This window comes from Cyrtonyx montezumae, unplaced genomic scaffold (assembly GCF_038088225.1).
Source record: "Cyrtonyx montezumae isolate F1298 unplaced genomic scaffold, pur_monq_1.0 scaffold_7, whole genome shotgun sequence".
NCBI classification, from domain to species: Eukaryota; Metazoa; Chordata; class Aves; order Galliformes; family Odontophoridae; genus Cyrtonyx; species Cyrtonyx montezumae.
In genome coordinates, this window is record NW_027072078.1 from 17064527 (window position 1) to 17086154 (window position 21628).

At 36.6% G+C, this 21628-nt stretch overlaps 1 protein-coding gene across 1 annotated transcript in view; it reads left to right on the plus strand.

The window, feature by feature from the left end:
• ADAM23 (ADAM metallopeptidase domain 23) overlaps positions 1-21628 on the plus strand; it is a 61249-nt gene extending 39621 nt beyond the window's left edge. The window contains 12 exon segments of the mRNA XM_065750969.1: positions 89-175; positions 630-710; positions 1394-1444; positions 1910-1973; positions 3228-3333; positions 4168-4287; positions 5057-5225; positions 6374-6485; positions 13383-13473; positions 16738-16792; positions 20623-20730; positions 20733-21628. Of these exon segments, the coding sequence (XP_065607041.1) occupies positions 89-175; positions 630-710; positions 1394-1444; positions 1910-1973; positions 3228-3333; positions 4168-4287; positions 5057-5225; positions 6374-6485; positions 13383-13473; positions 16738-16792; positions 20623-20730; positions 20733-20774 (1086 nt within the window). The 3' untranslated portion in view covers positions 20775-21628.

Sequence of the window (21628 nt, forward strand, 5' to 3'; positions counted from 1 at the left end):
GTCCTGGTACATGATAGTTTGTTATAGATAGACGGGAAAGAAAGAAATATTTTAAATGGATAAAAAGATCACTTAATATTTTCTTCAGGAGTGCTATGCAGACTGTTGTAAGAAGTGCTCTCTTTCTAATGGAGCTCATTGTAGTGATGGACCTTGCTGTAATACGTCGTGTCTTGTGAGTATTTAGTTTAGCTATTATTCTCTCTGGTTGTCATTTACAGTCTGTTAAAATGAAGAGTAACAGCTTAAATATAGACTGACTGTTATTCCAGACAATAATGTGGCTAATGCCCCAAATAGAAATGGAATAATAAACTCCATTAGATATGTATTCATGTAAAAATTACTTTATCTTTACTTATACATCAGTTACGTTAAGAAAACCAAAACTGTATACTTCAGTTTAGCCTTTAAAAGATGAAGAAACTGAAATATTTTTTATCACTTTGAAATAGTTTTTGAGACTGTATTCTGTGACTAGAGAAAACCAAACCAAAACCAAAACAACAAAATCCCACCACAAATACATATGAGCATAGTGCTTGCAGAACATTAAAATGAGCATTCATTCCAAAGAGGAACTTTCAGTTTTGCTTGTATGTAATCTCATTATATTCTTCGTTTTCTAGTTTTTTCCACGAGGCTATGACTGTAGGTATGCAGTGAACGAATGTGATATCGCAGAGTTCTGCACGGGAGATTCTGGCCAGGTATGTAAGGAGCTTCTCTGCTCACACTGTTAACGTTTATTTGCAAGAGGAAAATCCGGGCTAACAAAGTGCACTATTGTATACTCACAAATAACTGTGCTGGGGAAAGAGAGGGCTTTCTTTCTCTAGAATTAGCTGTGATGTATGTTGTGGCAGCGTACCCTTTTCAAACTTTTGCCAGTCTCTTTTTGATGAAGAAACGCACCGAGTCTAGTCTGCTCTTAGCTTCAGAAATCTTGAGGCTTTTGCAGTTACACCAATTTTTTTTTCAGTACACCGAGATAATGACAGCATGATCATAGTAAAACACGTGTCTAGTCTGTGGAATGGTAGGCTACAACTAACTGCTCACTCACTTTCTTAGTGGCACTGAAATGGGTGCAGTGGAAACGCTGCATGACAGCAAACGTATCCCCATATATAAGTTACCAAATATCCTGTTAATAAGTTTGTTTTAATTTTTATTTTGCCTCAACTCCTTAATATTTTCTGGGGACATGCAGAATATTAGAATCAATCCTTGTTTTCATGGCGCATGATGTTTATTTCTTCATTTTTAGTAGCTATAAAAATTCCTGTAGCGATTATGTTGCCTACTTCCTTTATATAGTTTTGCAGTTGTCATTTAAGACCAGGAAATTTCAGTATGTGATCTTTTAATGTATAATCTTTCTTCTTTCCAGTGTCCACCTAATCTTCATAAGCAAGATGGATATGCTTGTGATTCTAATCAGGTGTGTAATGTTCTAAAACCCCCCAGCACATCGACTCATACAAATCAACCAAATGCAAGTTTTCTCTCTCCCTCTTATTTTTCTTTTTTCAAATCCTGTCTTTCATATTTATGCATAGATTTTTGTCTTTTGGACATCGACATTGTTTAGGCATTACATGAATAGTAAGAATTTGTAGCTTGAGTGAAATCCATGTGGTATCTTATCTACTTTTTGAATGTAGATATATTATCCATGTAGATACATTCTCGGTAGCTGCGTAGATCAGAAGTATAAAGTAGCTTCTGAAATCTCTGCATCGTAGACATCAACTGATCTGAGCCAAAACTGTGCTCCATCTGCCCCCTTTCATGAAAACTTACACATCCCAAGATGTGGTTTAAGAATCAAAATCAGACATTTGTCAGGGGAAAGGTAAGGTAACGGTCCTCAGTTCTCATTGCTAACCTGTTGTGTTTTGTTTAGGGTCGTTGCTATAACGGTGAATGCAAGACAAGAGATAATCAGTGCAAATATATCTGGGGATCTAGTAAGTTGACTGCTACTACCTTAAACGTATTTTATTTGTAGTTCCGTCTTTGTACGTTCACTTTTTGTTCTTGTTACTGTAAGGGTAGGGTTCCTGTTCAGTAGAGTGCTGTGTGAAACTGACTTGATTACAAAGTGAAATTTCAAGCGTGAGGGAGCGAGGACACTGAGACTGTTCTGACCTGATGTAGGTAACAGACATGGGTAGGACAGCAAATTCTTAACCCTCGTGGGGTTAGGTGAGATTAGCAACTTAGATATGTTGTTATGGGGGGAAAAGCGGGTTTGAGGATATTATTTTTCTTTAGTTCCTGACAGATGTTTTTGGTTGTTGTTGTTATTGTTGCTTTCATTTTAATGACAGCTGTGACATTTTAATGACCCTTATCTTAGCACTGGTTCACGCTAAAGCTGCTCCTTCTGTCTTGAATATATCATCCTGTATTCAAGATAGTACAGTAGTATAAATTTAAATGTCCAAATCACAAACTTAATCCCAGATGTGTTGGATAAAATTGTACCTGTAGACTGTGCAGCTGACAGGGGATAAATATTCTGTTCAATGACTTAGAGACAGTTCAGCAGAGGATGTCCTGTACTCTAGAACTAAATATTTTCTTGTATTTTGTCTAAACATAGCATCAAATGCTGATGCTGCCTATTTGAGACTGAAGAATCTACATTTTTGGGGGATGAGAGGGGGAGAATATAGCTTTACCCTTTCTTGTCTCTCTTAACACAGTATAAGATAGGGCATATAGTGTAAAATTGGATACAGACAACATTTCCATTGTGTTCTGATGCCTTGTTATGCTACCCCCCCACACTTACTGATTATATTAAGAAAAGTAGAAGTTTTTGTTAACTAATTTCTTTGCATCTCATGTGCTTATATTTTAAATCATTCGGTTTGTCTTCTATACATGTGATTCTACTGCAAATGACTCTTATTTACCTTAGTTTTTAATTGTCTTCGGCAGTGGAAAAAAATAGTTTAATGTTATATGCAGACATTAAGGAGCAAACAAAATCAGGCTGCAGATAAATTAAAGTGGAGAAAACAATACGGTCACTGATGAGGTTGATTTTTAGAATAGTTCCAAGCAGATTTTTGAACATTATCTTAGAAAAGCCATTTTGTAGGTGGTGTTGGTATGTTTGGTATTCCCATACCAGGAAACTGCTGCAATAAAATACTGTGCAGATTTTCGTAACCTGGGGAAAGTACATTCCTCTTTTTTTCCTTCTTCAACAGAGTCTTCAGGATCTGACAAATTTTGCTATGAGAAGCTTAATACAGAAGGCACAAAAAAAGGAAACTGTGGAAAGGATGGAGACCGATGGATTCAGTGTAGCAAACAGTAAGTGGGGCTTAGTAGAGCTGACTACAATTTTAAGAAAGGATTCATATTGGTTCAGTGTTTTCTGCTTTTTCATTTATTCTTCGGCAGTATTTTGCATTATTTTAAATCTTCTCCCCTTCACAAGGTTTGCAGCTTGAAAAAGTACTACAGCTGTTTCTGAAGAATCCATGTGTGACTCAGCAATATACTTTTAAATAATTCCAGATCTTAAGAATATAGCATAACTTCAATAGTCTCAGAGAGGTTGAGGGACAAAGGCTGCAAAAAATAACACTTCTATGTACAAATGCCTGAGATTTGGTGTGTGTATATATATGTATAAACATATATAATGTATAAATATATATAAAATATCCACAAATCAAGTAGGTTCTTTACCTGAATTAACACACTCACGGCTTGTCATTATGACTGTGTTTCTATGTTCCTGCAAGTGAAATAGAAAGCAATTAAAATTCACACTTCACATTAATGTGAAATGTTGAAGCTGTTAAATGTGTGTAAATGTAATTTAGCGTGGTATTACGAAGCTGCAGACAATTTGGTTCCTTTCCATTGTATTACCTTTAGAACATGGATGAGTTGTTCACATAATAAATGAATGCAATTTAAATATTGTGCACAGTTACGTTAGAATGCATGACTGCTCATTTTCTGCCTCTTGCCAGTTACACCAAGTAGTACTGTAGTTCTAAACTCACACTCTGAATGTCTGTCATATGGCTTATGTTAATATCTTACTTACTGTTGTTAGCAGCACCATATCCAGTCTTTCCTTTTTGCAGGTTTACTTCGTAACACATCAGTAACTCCTCTGTTTTTGTTTTACAGTGATGTTTTCTGTGGCTTTTTGCTCTGCACTAATCTTACTAAAGTTCCACGAGTTGGTCAAGTTCAAGGAGAAGTTATCCCAAATTCTTTTTATCATCAAGGACGAATAGTAGACTGCAGGTAAAAGATAATGGAGCGTTCCAAGACGGTTTTATTCTGTCAAATCTGATTAAACAAAGACAAATGTAAAAATGTATGATTTAAAAATAATTTCTGTCTTACAGCAAAATTATTATTTGGATGGTATTCCTTGTGATTAAAAGAAACCATTCTATATTTAAACAGGGTGAAAAGTGGGCTGCCCTCTCAGTCATTCTGTCTGAAATAGTAGCAGAATAGCATGGTCAAGAGCTTAATGTTCAGCAGTATATTTTTCTGGAAAAAGTAATTGTAACTGCCAAAGATCCACAGATTAAAGATAATATATGCAGGGAAATAACTGTAGGAAAGTGATAGTTGAGAGGAAGGGAGTTCTAAGTTGTTTTGACCAGGTAAGATCTTAAGATACAGTTCATTTAAAGGGCGGGTAAATGGGTTTTAGTTCACTGTGAACACTACTGGACTTTTTTTTTTAACAGATATTGGCAAAATTATTGTCGTGTTAAGAATACTCTGTTAGGTAGCTTGAACATGAGTGATCCATTATTCTCAACTCTTCTGTTATTCCACAAAGCTGTGTGTTTACATCATTAGCTAGACAAATCTGTGGTCTGACTACTGCAACACCGTCAGTACTGTGAACAAACATAAAGACTTTAATTTGGTTTTATCTTTCTGTATTCTTGAACGTGAGAGTCACAAGGATTTTGTTATCTACACTGACGTGTTTAATATTTTAAAAAGACTGCAGTCATAATACTAATATTACCTTAAAACTTATTTCTTCTAGTGGTGCTCATGTTCTTTTAGATGATGATACAGATCTAGGCTATGTAGAGGATGGAGCTCCATGTGGTCCTCAAATGATGTGTCTGGACAAAAAGTGCCTGCCAATTCAATCCTTGAACATAAGCAGCTGTCCCATTGGTTCTAATGGAAAAGTCTGTTCCGGTCATGGGGTGAGTCTGTGCTCGGAGTTTGCAGCTAAGCTTCCCAGCTGTTCCTGCTAGATCGGATCTTAACATATCCTGTAGAGTTTTCACCTTGAAAGTATCCCTGAGACCTGTTGATCTGAAAACAAAACACAAACAGAAGACGTTACGATTCTGGGGAACACTGCCATTCTGTGAAGCAAAGACAATTCATTTTCTAAAGCATCATCAAATTAGTCCTGCAGTTATATCCAAGTGGTGTTCTGCTACTATCAAGAAAGTTTTATATCAGTTATTTTAAAGACTTCTGTAAAGTGTTATCCATATTTCAAGCAACTTGTCATCTTAAGTTAAACTTCAGAGACCTCTGCTACCTTTTCTGAGTTCTTCTAAAAAAAAAAAAAAACTTCAGTTGATCAAACCTGTAATAAGATGTATTTGTTATCATCTTTCTAGGTAAGTTTCTCCAGTGAATACTGCAAGAAGCAGAGCGAGATAAAAGTTTAAAAATAAACAACAAAACAAACAGATGCTACTTTTAATCCTTAATATGTGGGTCACTTAGTCTGAGTGGCTGTTTGGTATTATGTTCCAGTGTCCAAAAGGTATAATTAGCTGACACCTAATGATTGATTTCCCTTGGAATCCCACAATCAAATCTTCCTTCTTTTTGTCTAATTCTCATGTCCTCTCAAGATGACACATCCACTGAAAAATCTTCAGTTTTTTCTGGATGGGAGGAGGCTGTAAAGCTTGACCAGGTCTTGAGCATTTTTAAATATGAATGCTTCTATTCCTTCCGGACATCCAGGCTGAAAGGTTTCGTAGTTAGTGAAGCTCTAATGACTCCAGATAATAATAATTATAATAATAATAATAATTTAAATAATTATTATTATTTGTTATATCTTACATCCTATGCAGGCATGTAGTGCAAATGATGACAGAACCACTGGGACCTCTTCTGCTTTTCATAGCATATAAACATGTTTAGAAGGTTAAAGCAAACTTCGAGGCTACTGGTGTATTATTAAATTCTTAAACGCTCAGTGCTATTGCTATAATATATAAACAGAAAAATTTTCATTCCATTAATTAACTATCTAATTACTTATTTAATAAGCTTAAATAACAGCAGTTGTTTTTTAACTATATTTACTTACTTTCTTTTCCAGGTCTGCAGTAATGAAGCCACATGCATTTGTAATTTCTCCTGGGCTGGTACAGACTGCAGTATTGATGATCCTATCAGGGATACTGGTAACAAGAAAGATGAAGGACCCAAGGGTTTGTGTGACTTCAGTTTTGATATTATTTCAACTATTCATTATATGTATTTTTTTTCTGTCAGTACATGGTGGTAGAAGAAAAAATACTATGTGGTCCTGTTCAGAGCCAAGTACTAAAATTCTGCTTCACTTAAATGATGTAGGTCTTCCTCCTTTGAGGATTGATTAAACTTATTTTTCTAATTGACATTTTGGGGAGATTTCAGTAGGTTTCATTAGTATGTAGTTTCTTATTTTTTAGTCTTGTTTCTTATCTTTCCAATCATTTTCTTTGTGATTGGAAGCTCACTAAATGTAGCTTGGAGATTTTACATATCCAAGCATTTATATTTTATTAGAGAATTTCAGTTCCTTTAGCTATCCTCACATAGTTCAGTTAGCTGTGGAAAAAAACAAAAACAAAAATAAAACAAGAAACAGGGGAGTGTCCCTAGTGACAACAGCTTTGGTTCTTGGGCATCAAAACTTCAAGGGATAGGAAAAGATAAAAATGTTAAGGACTTGTATTACTCTTACAGCCGTTATTGCTTACTCGTTTATACAGGGGGGTATTCAGTTCAGCTGAATATGAGGAGTTATTGAGGAAATATTTAATCAAAAATGTAAAAATGTTTTCTGAAGAGGAAGAAAGGCATTTGAGATTCAGTCTGACTTCTCTGCCTTGGGCTGTCTAAGATTTTTAAGTTTTTCCTGTGATGAGGACTGCCTTTATCCAGAATTACACATCTACAGACAAAGCAATAAGCAAATTACAAACCTGAACAAAATTCTGCAGCTAAAATGCATTTCTGGAGTCTTCAGTTCACTGTATAAAGCTGATGGAAAGAAGCTTAAAGGTGTAGTAGCTTACACTGCAATTGATCACGTTAAAAGGTCCAGGGCTTCAAGGGAGCTGGACTCAATGGCCTTTGTGGGTCCTTTTAAACTTGGGATCATAGAATGGCCTGGATTGAAAAATGAACTCAAAGATCATCTAGTTTCAGAATACTTATTTTTGTATGTTCTTACAGTAATTCATGGATGTTGAATCACCTAGAAATTAATTTAGGAGCCTGAACACTGACAGCTACTATAAACTCTTCCGGTGTGCTAATAGAGGATTCCTGTGGTAGGTGATGTCAAAAGAATACAGAAATATTTTTCTATAGTTTTGTAAAGATCCAAGATACTAAAATAATTTGTTATTTTATCAGCACTTGTTTTTCCTTAGCCCCGAATTTCTCTTATATTTCAGAGACCACCCAGTCTCCTCAAAAATAAAGATAAAAAAAATAGAACATAGATTCAATTGTGAGAACATCATAATCTCTCAAACAAATCCAGCATCATAGAGTGACATCTGGTATGACCAGAAATCTAAGGAACAAGCTGGGATGAATATAATCTGACTTTCTAAACTAGGGCAAATGCAAGAAATGAAGCCTAGACAAAGGTAACAGCCATAGCCATGGTACTGGTGTCAGACCTTGCCATTTTTATAGTTTTGATTACGGTTACTGACTGCACTTTATGCATGGAGAGTTTTTAAGCAGTTATATTCTCATGAGTGGAAAACAGTGACTTTTGGTTTACTTGTTCTACACGTAAAGAACATGTCTATGTGCAAAGAAAATTTGAACAAGTTTTTTAAGTATCACATTGAAAATATACTTTTTTTTCTTCTGTATTAGAAAGTGTTGGATTTCCATCTCTACATGAGCAAAAATGTCACTTAGGGCAGAAGGTGCATTTTGTTTAGACTGCCAAAAGTCTAGATTTTTGACAGATTCAGACTGAAATCTCCCAGGAAGCACCTGCAAAAAGTAGAAAGTTATTTTGTATTGTAAAAAAAAATATATTAAAAATTGCTAATACAAGAACCCTGGGAAATGTTTTCCAGTCCTTATACAGTTCTATTACGAATTGTCTTTTAAAATAAATCCAAATTACTTCCATCTACTTCATGCCTTATACTACATACAAGAGACACCAGCTCTTTCTTACAGGAATAACCTCTTGATGATGAGCTCTTTGCATTAGATTTAGTACTTCTGTTGAAATTGTTATAATTTGATAGAAGAGGGGAAAAAATGTAAATTATCCAGAATCCTCTTGGTACATTGTGAAAAGCTTTGAGAAAAGATTTGCTTAAGTTGGTAGCCCTGGTATGCTATGGAGTTGAGGGCTTTATTCTGGTTTCAGCTGCCTGCCATAAGAGCAGATAATTATTTAGGGAGAGGTTATATACTTTTTCAGAGATGTGAAAATTCATATAAATAACCTTAATTTTTCACACCATAGCTTCTATCATTTTTCTTACTCTCTTTTGACTATCTATAGCAAAGAAGTATTGCTATTTGTTTATATGTTATAATGATAATGGATAATTTCCACTTCTGCTGCACTCAATTACTTTTGACTCCATTCTGCATGAGAGGATTTAAAAACTAGCGGTCCTTAATTACCATAAATCCACAGGTCTTACATTAGCATAAAGTCTTCAGCTTACCGTACCAGCAGGCCCACAGGAGAGCAGCTCAGGACGGTAGGTGTTCTGGGAAGAAAAGGAGTTCCTGCTGTTAGTGTTCAGCTATTGCAGAAACTTTGAATTCTTTTATGGTGCTGAGAAGTAGTTTTGAAGTCATACGGGACTCCATATGCACACAAGATCTTTCCTTGTGCTTTAGTTTACTGAACTGGGCCTATGTTTGACTAGTGGAATGCTGTTTGTTTGTTTTTAAACAAAAAAATTATGTCTTAAGTGTGTGTGTGTGTGTGTGTGTGTGTTTGTGTATATGAAACAAACAAAATTAAGAAGCAGTTTCAAAAGAGACCTCCAGCGCAAAGATTAGAAAGTCTTTGTCCCTGAAAAAAGTTCCCCTTAGAGAATGCATATGCTTGTTTATGGTCAATTATGATGCAATTAATCTATCAACTTTTTTTTTTTTTTTTTTTTTTTTTTTTTTTTTTTACAAAATATGAAATATTGATAGTCTGAAAAAGTTTCCTTCAGAAATGAAAAATAAGGCCTCAGCATATTCAGGCTCTGGAACACTCTGAAGTTGTAGAACATTAGCTGAAGTACAATTCCAGGGTAGGCTTTACCTTTTAAAAGGTATCTTATGTCTTTACATTATATAAATAGAGAGCGGTAAATGCAGTTACAAAGAAAAGTATTGCAAAGTAGTAAAGGGATTAATTTATATCAGCTTTCGTTGTTTTTTTTCCCCATACAAAGGAACTGTTTCCAAATGAACAGTTTTCATTTGCTAAGTTTTATACTATGGATACAGTATGTTTCCAGTGATCAAAAGGAAGACTTCTTGTTGGTGATTTATTTATGTTTTGGCTGTTTTAAACTTAAAGCAGTAAGTGGAGGATGTTCCCTGTTTAAGTAAGTAAACAAGAATACAATCACAAGCTAAAAGGAACGGTCTTATATTTCAGTGAGAAGTTTTCCCATAAATGTTTGCAGACATCCAAATGAGACAAATAAAGCTTACGTCTAAATTTTTAAAGCTACAGTATTTAGTAAATAAGTTTGATAGAAGGCTCGAACTATTTACCAGATAAAGGTTTACAAAGTAAAATATTCCTCTGAGGAATTATTTCATGTTTTCATTTCAGACATATATGGTGTGATCATTTCCTTAAAAAATCTTCCCTTTTCCCTCCACACAGTGAGCATGGCCACTAACAGGCTAATAGGTGCAGTGGCAGGGACCATTCTGGCCTTGGGGGTGATTTTTGGAGGCACAGGGTGGGGAATAGAGTAAGCACTTTTCTTAGTTTGAGTTTTATGTTTGGTGCCTAGTGTGTGAGGTAACCGTACGCACCTGAGCCCTCTGTGCATTACCCCTTTAGCTTTGTCATGTGGTGATCGTATTTGTCTGTGATTTGACTGTGTCTGTGTCGTGTGATTTGCTCATGCAGTGTTGAACCTTCTCCTGTCTGGGATAATGTGGGGCATAAAAAAAAATGAGTTTGTGAATTTTTACATTGTCACGGTGAAATTATGTCTGAATGTTCACATTATGCCAAATTCAGAAAATAATAAAATGTAAGTTTGTAATTCTTCTGCGAAACAGAATCAGGGTAACCTGGGCTATTTGATAAAAAGCATAAACTGTTACGTTACTGGGGGCTTTTAGTCTAATAACTCACACAGTCTAGACAGGAAAATGAAAGCTGATGATAACAGAATATATAACTAGTTCCACAGTAAGCTTCCAATTATTCTGATTCTAGTATTCTTTACCTTGTGACATAGAATATTGAAGTATAGAATTCATATATGAATACATTTAAGTAGTTCTTATCATCTTCATAATTTTGGGGAACTGGAATCTTAAGTGTTAGCCTACTAATTCAATTTTAGCAGTAGCTATTTGATTTTTATATATGTATGCACGGCTTTCAAGAAAGATAGAGAAGGTTACCAGGGTCTGTAGCAACGTGATGAGGGGGGCAGTGGTCTCAAAATCAAAAGGAGGTAGATTTAGACTGTAAAAATCTATTTCTTTTTCAGTCTAAAACAGATTGCCCAGGGAAGAGGTGGATGCTTCATTCCTGGAAGCATTCAGAAGCAGGTTGGATGGAGCTTTGAGCTACCTAGCTTAGTGAGAGGCACCCCTGCCCACTGCAGGGAGACAGATGATATCTTTAGAAGTCCCTTCCAACCCTAACTATTATATGAAAAATAGTTATTTAGGATTCCTCTATTATTTAACACTGTTGAGTAACTTGTCCATTAATTTAACCTGTCTCATATCTCTTCTGTTTGAATTTTCATCAAATTCTTTCAGTCTTTTTTCAAACATTTAACAATCAGGAAACAAAGTAAGAGAATAGATGTTAAAAAGTGGTGGTTTAGTAGTACATTTTTATCTAATTTAAGTTATAGTCTAATCCTTGTACTTTTTTTTTGGTGGGAAGATAGCATTCTATGGCTGGGATGAAATCAGCTTTAGACTTTTTCAAGGTTTCTAAAATTTCTTACAGGTAAACTAGTTTCTGTGTTTACAGTCTTTTGTTGTGTGCAATCATTTGATAAAATCCTGAGTAAGTCCTACATCCAAGTTGGATACAGTAGCTCGTTAGGTTGCAAAATGTTAAAAGCAAGCCTAATTAGGAGAATAGTGCCCATCAAATGGCATTCATTTACCCTCCACCATGCTCACTCCTATTAATTTAGAGCCAGGTGTGACTTCAAAGGTAAGTCTAAGCAAGGTATTTTCTAAATTGTGAAAAATTACCTTTTAATTATTGTCAACTGTACTGTTCATACCTGTAAAGCTCACGCTATTTCTTTTCAGTTTTTTTAAATTAATATTTGTAAATACTCTTTTTGTATGAATTGCAGGAAGCAATTTTTAAAACAAATCCTTCCAAGCTTTTGGGATAATGTTTAAACCTCAGTCTATTATTTTGCTGTACTTCCTTGTAGCAAATAAACAGTCTTCTTGAGACATGTGTAGTCCTTAGATAGAAAGTATTCTACTGAAGTTCACAGCAAAATATAGGGTGGATTTTTTTGTCGTTTTTTTTTCCCCCATGAAAGATGAGGGGAAAGTACTATTTTATTATACCTGAATTTTATGCATACTAATTTATAGCAATAAATCTTACTTATTTTCAGCATCAATTCATGACACGTTTGCAGAATAACTGTTTCATTCTGATTAGCGTTAAGAACAAAATCTGAGGGCTTAGTTTTCTTGTAGCAACTCATGTGTCCCACAGCACTGCTACAGTAAACATAGCATGGATACAGTGAATTTAGGTCACAGCTCTGGGACCTGGCACTAGGTTTAAAATGTTGAATTACAGCCACTGTCCTTCCTTTGCTGATCTCTGGCTACTCCTTTTTCTTCCTTATATTAGCTGTCCTATGGCATTCAGAACTCAGTTTAATTTTATTACTGCGTTGAAGTGTTGATTTTGAGAGGCTGGGATAGGAGGAGCTAAGAACTGTATCTAAAGACTATTCCTGAATATTTAACTGTTTAAACACAGTATGCAATACATTACAAAATAACTGTTGTGTTGGTTTTATTTGCCTTGAGCTTAGACGCAATTAGCTTTACATCAAAGACTGCTCAATAGGCTTTTTTTTTTTTGTGCAGAGCAATTTAAATGGTAAAATAGTCAATTGTAGCACCCTGTGTAAATAGAGCACCTTTGGGTCAATTATTAATTTCTTGGATGATCTCTTCCTCTTCAGAAATGTGCACAAATATGTTTTGTGCTGCTGCTTTTTTTTCCTTGCTTTTTTTTCCTGCTCCACCCTTCCTTACTTTGTTGTTAAGTAGCTTCTTGAGGATGATAAAGAGATGCTTTGATGTTTGGGAAGCTTAATGGGACTGCAGCTTTTATGTTTACTTCTGTTCCTTATGTAATTCTTTCCTTTGTCAAGCATTGTTTGTAAATTTAGCATTGACGTAATTAGGAGTCAGGACTCAGATTAGCAAGTGGTGCTAGATGCTGTCAGCTTAATTTAAAGTATCTACCACCTTTCACAATCTCTATTAAAAAATAGGGGGCTGTGATTTTTTTTCCATTTACTGTAGTCATAAAATGTATGGCATTTATACTTTTACCTTTAAGTTAAGGAATTATTAGCAAATATCTCAGTGACCTCCTTAGTTGAAAGTTAATTCATCAGATAACAGTAAAGTCACAGTGGAATTTGCCCTATATTAGACATTTATCTACGGTAGAAGTTAACTTAGCACACAGTGCAGAGACCAACAGATTTCTTGTTAAAAGTAAGCTGGGCCTCCTGAAATTGTGTAGAAGCATCACCTTGTGTGCTGTGTATATTCCTTGACTTGCTGACTACACTTTAAGTTCGTTCACTTCATGTGAATAAAGTGGTTGGTTCTTATGTCTTTCTTACCGTAATCCTTTATCACAGGTCCTAGTGCCACCAACCTTATTATAGGCTCCATCGCTGGTGCCATCCTGGTAGCAGCTATTGTCCTTGGGGGGACAGGATGGGGCTTTAAGTAAGCAATGCCGCATGTCTTCTCTTCAGTGGCTCTGGCAGTTCTATTTCTTGCTTTCATCACTAAATGTTGAGTTCCTGCTACAAGAGTTTTAAGTTAACTTTGCACAATTGACAACAAATTAAAGATAGCAAGTTACACGTGTGCTGAACAAGCAGTGGAAACGGATTCAAAAGTAGCCAATGTCATCAGGATGCAAAGCTGAACAACAGTAAAAGAAACAATTTAACATTCATATGCAGTTTACCTAACAATTAGCAAGCAAATTCTTGTTTTCATTTCCAGCTACTAGTGTCATTTTCTTTCAAGAGAAATTGAATATAGGGGTTTAAAAAATCCAAATGATAAAATTTCTCACCGTAGCTGTGGCTTCCTCAAGATTAACCTTCCCTCTGTAGCAGGCAAAGCCTTCCTGTCCCTTTGGATTTGGCTGAGCAAGTATCAGTTACTGACCTGTGCAACCTGCAAAAGGGAACCTGCTTTAGTGGGGAGGGGGGAGAGGGTTGGATTCCACAATCTCTTGAGATCCCTTCTAACCCCTGTGATTCAGTGATTCTTTTCTTGAGGACTGTTTGTTTTGAATGATATAGTACATTAAAACTGATATTTTTTTTTTTTAGTAATCAAAAATCTTTTATGTGAAAATGCTGAGTACTGGCAGTAGGTGAGTAGTTTTCAGTAAAAAAAAGTGTGTTACTGAAACAGCTGTCTCAGAAATAGCAGGGCTAACTTTTGGCTCTCAGTGCTGATTTTTATTAGTATTATTATCAATTCGCAGCTTTTTTAAGAATATCAGCTCAGGTTAGAGAGCTTGAAGTGTCTCCTGAAAAATGAAAACCTTTCAATTCAATGCGTTTGTAATTATTGAGTGCAGCACAACAGTCATTGTACTTGTGATTGTTAAATGAGAGCCTCGTACAGAAATTCTTATTTCTCGGTCGGTGTGAAGTCCGTATGCCCACATGGTCCATATTTGGCCTACATTTAGAACCAGTCATTTTCACCTTAGAAATCGTGGAAGCATTAAGCACAGGAACAGGTAAATTCTAACAGTATTTGTTGCTATTGCTTTTCAATAACATGAATTAAAAGCAAGCCATACTATGACAAACTGTAATTTCTCAACAGTCAGGGTTATAGAATAAATGAAAGAAATAATATATGGTCTATATTCATATTCTATGACTGAGTTAAGTAAAAGAAAAAAAGTTTCCTAATTCAGAAGGTTATCAGAATAGAAAATAACGATCAGGCCTGTTTATCTGTTGATTCACTCTCAGAGTCACCTAAAAACATTTGCTCTCTTATTTTTGACTATTTCACTTTGTTAGGATCTGGCAGCCTTAATGATGCATGCATATAGAAGAAAAATAAAGCTAACCATCTCTCAGCCCAGGTGAAAACAGAGAGCAGTTTGCCCTTTCCTGAAAAAGGCAGTTCTTACTTGATGTTGCACTGCTTTCCAGTCTCAGTGCTTGCAGGAGGACCCAGGACCCGCTGCATTCTTCCAGGTGGTTCTCCCAGCGCTGCTGTGGGCTTAGTGCGGTGCAGCGGAGCGGGGGGAGCAGTGGGCAGCAGCACTCCCTGCACGTCCCCTTGGCACTGGCACAAGCTGCAGGCTGCGTGGCGGTAATGGAGTTGCAGCACTGGCATTCCGGGCTCCTCGTCTGCTTCAGGAAGAATAGATCTCATACAGAATTTCTAAGAAACCTCTGTCAATCTCTTTTTTTTTTTTTTTTTTTTTTAAGCATAGGTATGTTATCTTTTAACACCCGTGGATAGACTTACCTTGAGCTTCTGGTTTTGTTTGGTTATTTTTTACAGCTTCTTCTCAACTCATCTGTATAAGAAATACCCCCGGGTCAGCCTCCAGTACGTGCAGTTGCCAGGGTGTGTCTCAAGGCAACAACATTTTAATATAGTCCCTTGTACATTTTGTAGTCTCATAGTATTTCTGAGATTAATATTGTTCCATATTTATAATCAACTTTTAAAAAATACTTATGAATACTTAATTTGTTGTGTTATTTCATCATATGCATGCTCAAAGCAAGAGAGTTCAGTGAGGTCTGTACTTCAGATTATGCAGTGACAGATTTGGATTCAGGTGTGGGTGACACTGAAACTGATAGACTGAAAGATGTCTTTATGTGTAGGTGCAGTCTGGGCATTGAGCTTTTCCTCATAATTTCAGTACACAATGGGCATATTCTATAGCATTAACTAACACATGCACACGTGATGCACTTTTTTTTTAAACCGTATCCCATAAGATGCTAAGTTATAGGAAAGAATTCTCTTTTTCCCTAAACAGAGCATATCAACAATGCAGAAGAAAAATCAGGTTAGATGCCACAAGCTGATTTGTTGTTTGTTTTTAACACTTAGCTGTAATTAGCTTTTTAACTAAATAGAACCAAATTTTCTGCAACACTCGTGTTAACATTTCAGTTAAAATCATTCATTTTTGGGAACTATATTATATGGACTTCTCAACTAATAACGTTAGGAACACCAGTAACTACATTTTGCTGGAGGAAATGAATGACAGGTTTTACTTTTGGGTCGTTGTTTGCTGTCAGATATATGTGTGTTAATAACATCTATATTTTTCTGACAGAGTATTTACCCCTAGTTAATAAATTTGTAATGCAAAACACTTTGTTTAAAGCACACTACAACTCATTAAAACACAAAAACTTTAGGCGTTTTCTTCCCCCTTTTAAGCACGCTGGTGCCTTAGCAACCAGCAGCCCAGACTGAAGCCCCTCTGCAGCAGCTGCTGGCAGTTGAGCAAGCAGTGCAGGCACTGACTGCTCATTTCTCCTTTGTGCTCCCCATCCCTTTGGCTCCTCTCACAAACGTTCCACTTTGCATCCTGCTGTCAGTTCTTTGCCCACATACTTCTAGAAACTTGTTATCCCTACAGAGAATCTGTACTGAAAAAAAAAAGTCTCTCAAAGCTGCTCTTCTTAAAAGAGCAAGACACAAGCATTCATTCTGTAGCAGAACCTCAAGTACACTGGCCTGGCCTAGCTCACAGCTTGAAGTGCATGTTTCTTTTGGGGGTTGGTGGCTTTTCTACTTGTGTACAAAAGAGGGCTAGCACACGTAGACCCTCTCATACTTTGCTTCAAATCTATCTGGAGAGACAGATGAGGATTTTAATGTGTCCTCTTTAAGCAAGCGGTATGTTTAGCCTCTGCAAATATGAGAGGGTAGCTAATGCTTTACAAACTGGGAGATGTGATTTCTGTTTCACAGGTTATCAGATTTTCATATGAACATACGGTACTGTGGTGTCAAGTCCAAATCAAACGTAAGCTGCAACTAAGCAAACTTTGTTCATGAACTGAGATGGGGTGGGGGGAGGTTTGAGGGGGAAACATCAAAGAAGGCTTGATGCAAGCTTAGAGAAATGAGGTTAAGACTTGCAGTTTCAAGAACGAATTCTAGATTAATTTTTCTAATCAAGTTGATATGTAGATAGGATAAGGAAGAAGAAATTTGACTGATTGAATTTTCAGGGACATAGTCTCATCACAGCTCTAAAAGGAAACATCCTTAGGAGGTAGATTTTACTTCAGTTGAGCCCTCGATAGTACTTCTAAAGCTGCTGGATTTTAAATTGCACTACATATTTCTATCTGTACTCTACTGAGCAGTATACAGAAATAACAGCATTTATGAAACACGACATTAATTTTAATGTGGCAAGTCTGTGCAAGATTTTGGTATATGGCATTTTATACAGGACTGATTGAGAAAGGACAGTGAGAGTAGTTTCTATGCGGGCTTTCCGCATTGGGTGCAATATCAATTTCAGGGACATATGCTTGCTTATTTTTCTGGCGTATATTCAATTTTGCAAAGCCACTGCAGTAATACAAGCCAATTAAATGCTTTTGCTGTTGACTTTAACCAGTATTAAGGCAAGTAATGAAACAGTAATGAAGCAGTGCTGCTAAGGAGCAATGCTAGTAAAAGTCAGGTGAGGGAACATGAAAAGCTGCTTCTCGTTGTCACAGGTACTATTCTGCATAGTTTCAGCATTTTTTTTCTTGTCTAGAGCTCAAGTTTTCTGTTTTTAAGTGGAGGCTTAGTGGTGGGACCAAAGATGTGCACACTGTATAGATGCTACGTTTTTACCTGGTCCGTGCAGATGCACGTAGACCCCCCTAAAGCTTATGCAAAAAAAGACTCCTGTTGAGGAATGAGGTTTCAGTCCCTTACCAGCACTTCCTTAAAGCATGTAGGATGACCTGGCTGCAGCTATTGCCTACACGAACATCAGTGTTAGAATCACACAATGTATTTTCTCACTTTTTTTTGAGCTATTACAACAAATACCAGGCCAACATTTTAAGCTGCTAACTTTAGCTTCTTGTTTTCTTAATTTCAATCAGGTATTGGGTGGGGATTATTATTATTTATTAAAAAGCGCTATTTAATCTCTTAACCAGTATTTGAATCCCATTTTAGGGATGCTTCTGAAAACACTGGTTATTTTAAAATGATTAAATAATGGTTATGTAGTTTGGAAAAGGATATGCAAATAATTTACTGTGTCACCATATTACTCATTAGTGGGAAAAAATGCTAAGGATTACAAAAAGATATTTCTTGCAGAAATTCAGCCTTCTAAAAAATATTTATACTGAAATACTTCTCATTTGTCAAGACGATCATATTACACAGCATTAGCTGTATCATTTTACAGTGTAGTATGCTTTTTTGATTCAGAATAGTCTAAAATTCTGGTTATAGAGGTTCCTCTTCTAGTCAGATTACAGACTGAAAGGCTATCATTACCTAACCAGGCATTAAAATATTAACTGCAAAAAGAAGCTAATATTCTCACAGGTTTTTGACATGAAACAACAAAGAAATGCAGCACTCTCCTCTGTGGTCTCTGCAGGTCCCTTGTAGCCCCTAGCTCACAAATTGCTTTTACTGCACTGTTTAGAGAAATTTTAGATAGAGATCTGTAATACTTCAGTTGTGTATCACAGGAAAATACTGCTATACATTAAAATGTTCCACTGATTTTCTAAGGGAAGAGTTAATTTATCTTGTGACTTAGGGTCTAACTATGCAAGGTTTGAAACAGCTTTCAGCACGTAGTAGTGCAGAGCAGCACTGTTGTGCATCCTGGGCCATGTGCTCAGAGCTCCTGTTCTTCAAATACTTCAGTTGTATGAAACTAGGCATGACTATGGGCCCAAAGTTTTAGGCAGGTAGGAAAAAAGGCCCAGGAGAAGTATCTAGTTAGATGATGTGATTGGATCAGAGCCATAGAGATTTAGCAGAAGCTTACTTGATGTTTAGCTTAATGCTGTATGAGAACCTTGTGCTACTATAACACAAGGCTGCAAAATGGTGCTGACTGCAGCTACCCAGGATGTGATAATCACCTAGTTTCTTTTCTTTCTGTTGTAATTTTCTACAGGAAGATAGAACGAGTTGCTATTTGCAGATTTAAAAAATACTGCTTTCATTTTAACATAAAAATGGTTGATAACTCATGGTGAAGTTGTAAGGCAAGTTTGGGTAGCACCTCACTGTCCAGCTCTGTAAAGCACTAAGATTGCAAAAGAAAGATGTGGCAGGCTCTCACTGACGTTCTACACATGTGTACCATGCTGCCTTGTTCACCCCATACCTGACATTTTAACATTTCAGAGACTGTTTCAGGTTTTTCCAGTGTCTCAGGTGTTAAGTTTTTTCCCCCTCATACAACACTGTTAGTAGGATATCCTAAGCGAAGAAAGGCAGTAATAAAATTAGCATCACGTTCTTTGAAGTGCACATTTCAGCTGGATGAAACTAGGGAACGAGCGTTATTTGGTCAGATCACAGAATGCAGGCATTGGGAGGGCATTATATTCATATTCCTTACCCTATGCAGTTACTGCAAGTTGACCTGAAAAAAAACTAAAGTATTTGCTCACCTCAAATTTACCTGTGGTACAGAGAGGATGCATTGAGATACTGAAGTAGCGTCATCCTAATGGGTGTTATAACAGTCCTTGTAGAGGGCAGCTGTTAGAGAGATGAACATAGTGATATTTTAAACACCAGTAATTCTCACACAGTGTGCACCTTACAAAAAATAGACAGGGGTACTCAAAACAACAAAAGAAAAGATGCCCAGGAACTACCAGTCTTTGGCTGTCTTCTCTAAAAGAATTTCCCTCGCACACATCCATAGTCTCTTAACCACCAGGAAAACTTTGCGAATAGTATACTTACTAATATTGCAGCAACCATAGTAGTTAGCAGGCCTGCAGAAAATAGAAAATCCTGGGGATGGTATGTAGCTTTTAGGGAATTTGTGAATTCCTGTTTCGTATCTCTTGCATGTCAGTTTGGTGGCGGTAGTGGTGCATATGCCCAGTGGGAGAACTAAATGCATGAGCCCCTTGCTTGATGCCCCACATAAAGCCAGATACTGGGGAGGTTGCACCTAACTTTTGTTGTTGCTTTGTGACGTCTTGCTGTTTGACATAGGGTAGATACCAGCATCGTAGGAGCCTGGATATCACCTATCAGCTTGCTATCCGCTTTTAACATTAAATTCTGACCATACAACTTAACAGAACTGTCCAGTCTCCTTCGAGTGCAATGTCAGCATTTTGCACCTTACTGAGATTCACAGCAATTGTGGTCAATAGTGTGATAAGAGCTCACAGAGGCACTCAAGGTTTCCTCACATGGAACATGCAAACTAAATTCTGATATAACCAAAGATGAGCACCTGCTATGAGAACTCAAGTCTGTGTGTGCTTACGTACTACTTACTTTTGGCTCACTTCTACTTAGGCATATGCATGCTTTCTTGGCCTAGTGGAGACAAACTACTCTGGTTTCAGCATTTCTACAACTTCAGACCACTTGAAGTACTACAGAAATAACACGTACACCATCATGATCTTTAGACTTGATAAAGAAATTAATACTTGTTACTACACTACAGGAAGCATGCAACCAAATTCCTTAAAACATTACCTCTTGCAAACATTACGTGTTGTCTCAGTGTGAGCTTTTTACTTTACTATGACCATGGCATTGGTTTTGCTCTTGTTATATCTAACTAACAATCTGCCCTTTTTTTTCCCCCTAACAACTCCTTTTGATGCAACCTGGAAGAAATGTCAAAAAACGAAGGTTCGATCCAAGTCAACAAGGCCCTATCTGAAAAAATGCTATTTGAAGAGCTGCTTCTTTCACTACTGGATTTTGGGTATGATATCTTTGCCGTAGCTGTGCAGGAACTAAATAAGGAAGAACATAAACAATAGCTACAACCACAATGTTGAGATGTTGAGGAGAGAAAAAAACATCCTTCTTGGAGATAAATTGAAAATACTTTCTCCATTCACCTTTCACTGGTTATTGTTAACTGATAAGTTAATAGCAAACTATTTCAAAATCAGCTGTTTTCTTTTTTTTCTTTTCTCAAACCAAGGGGGAGACGAAGACCAAGTGCAATAAGAGAACTTGTCAAAAATCATGAAATAGCAGATTTTTTTCCAGCCTACGGGCACTCTTAACTTCACTTGTGTTCGCATGACTTCCTTTTTCTTAACAAACTCCAGTGGCATGAGAAGCTTAATTTTGAAAGGGTAACCTGCATGGCTTACATTATAAACAACCAAGCTAGGAAGCTGACCCCACGCAGAACCTGCAGCCCAACAACTACAAACCACCAGGAAGCCAATACCAGGCTCTGACAGATCTTCCGGCCATGCGGTGCACTTTGTCACCAGGCCTCAGAGCTCCCTGCTCCATGAGCTCACTGTCTGCTGGGCCAGGAGTCTGTTGGATGTGGGAGCAATTGAGAGATGGATGAAGTTCTCCCAAGAAGGAAAAAGTGTAAATATGGAAATAAGATTTTGATGCATCATTTTCACAGAATATAAATTATATATATATATATATATACATACAGAAAAGGATTTCCATATAAAAAGGTTCTATTCTTTATGTAAATCTATTTTTGATGTTGGTATTTTTTTGTTTTTTTTCTTTTGCTCCCCTCTTATTCTGTCGCATGTTTCACAGCCAGTGCTCTGGGCTTGCTCAAAAAAAGGCAGAGAATAGCATGCAGACACAGGGAGTTCTAACACCAAACAGATGAGATCTGAAGTTCGTA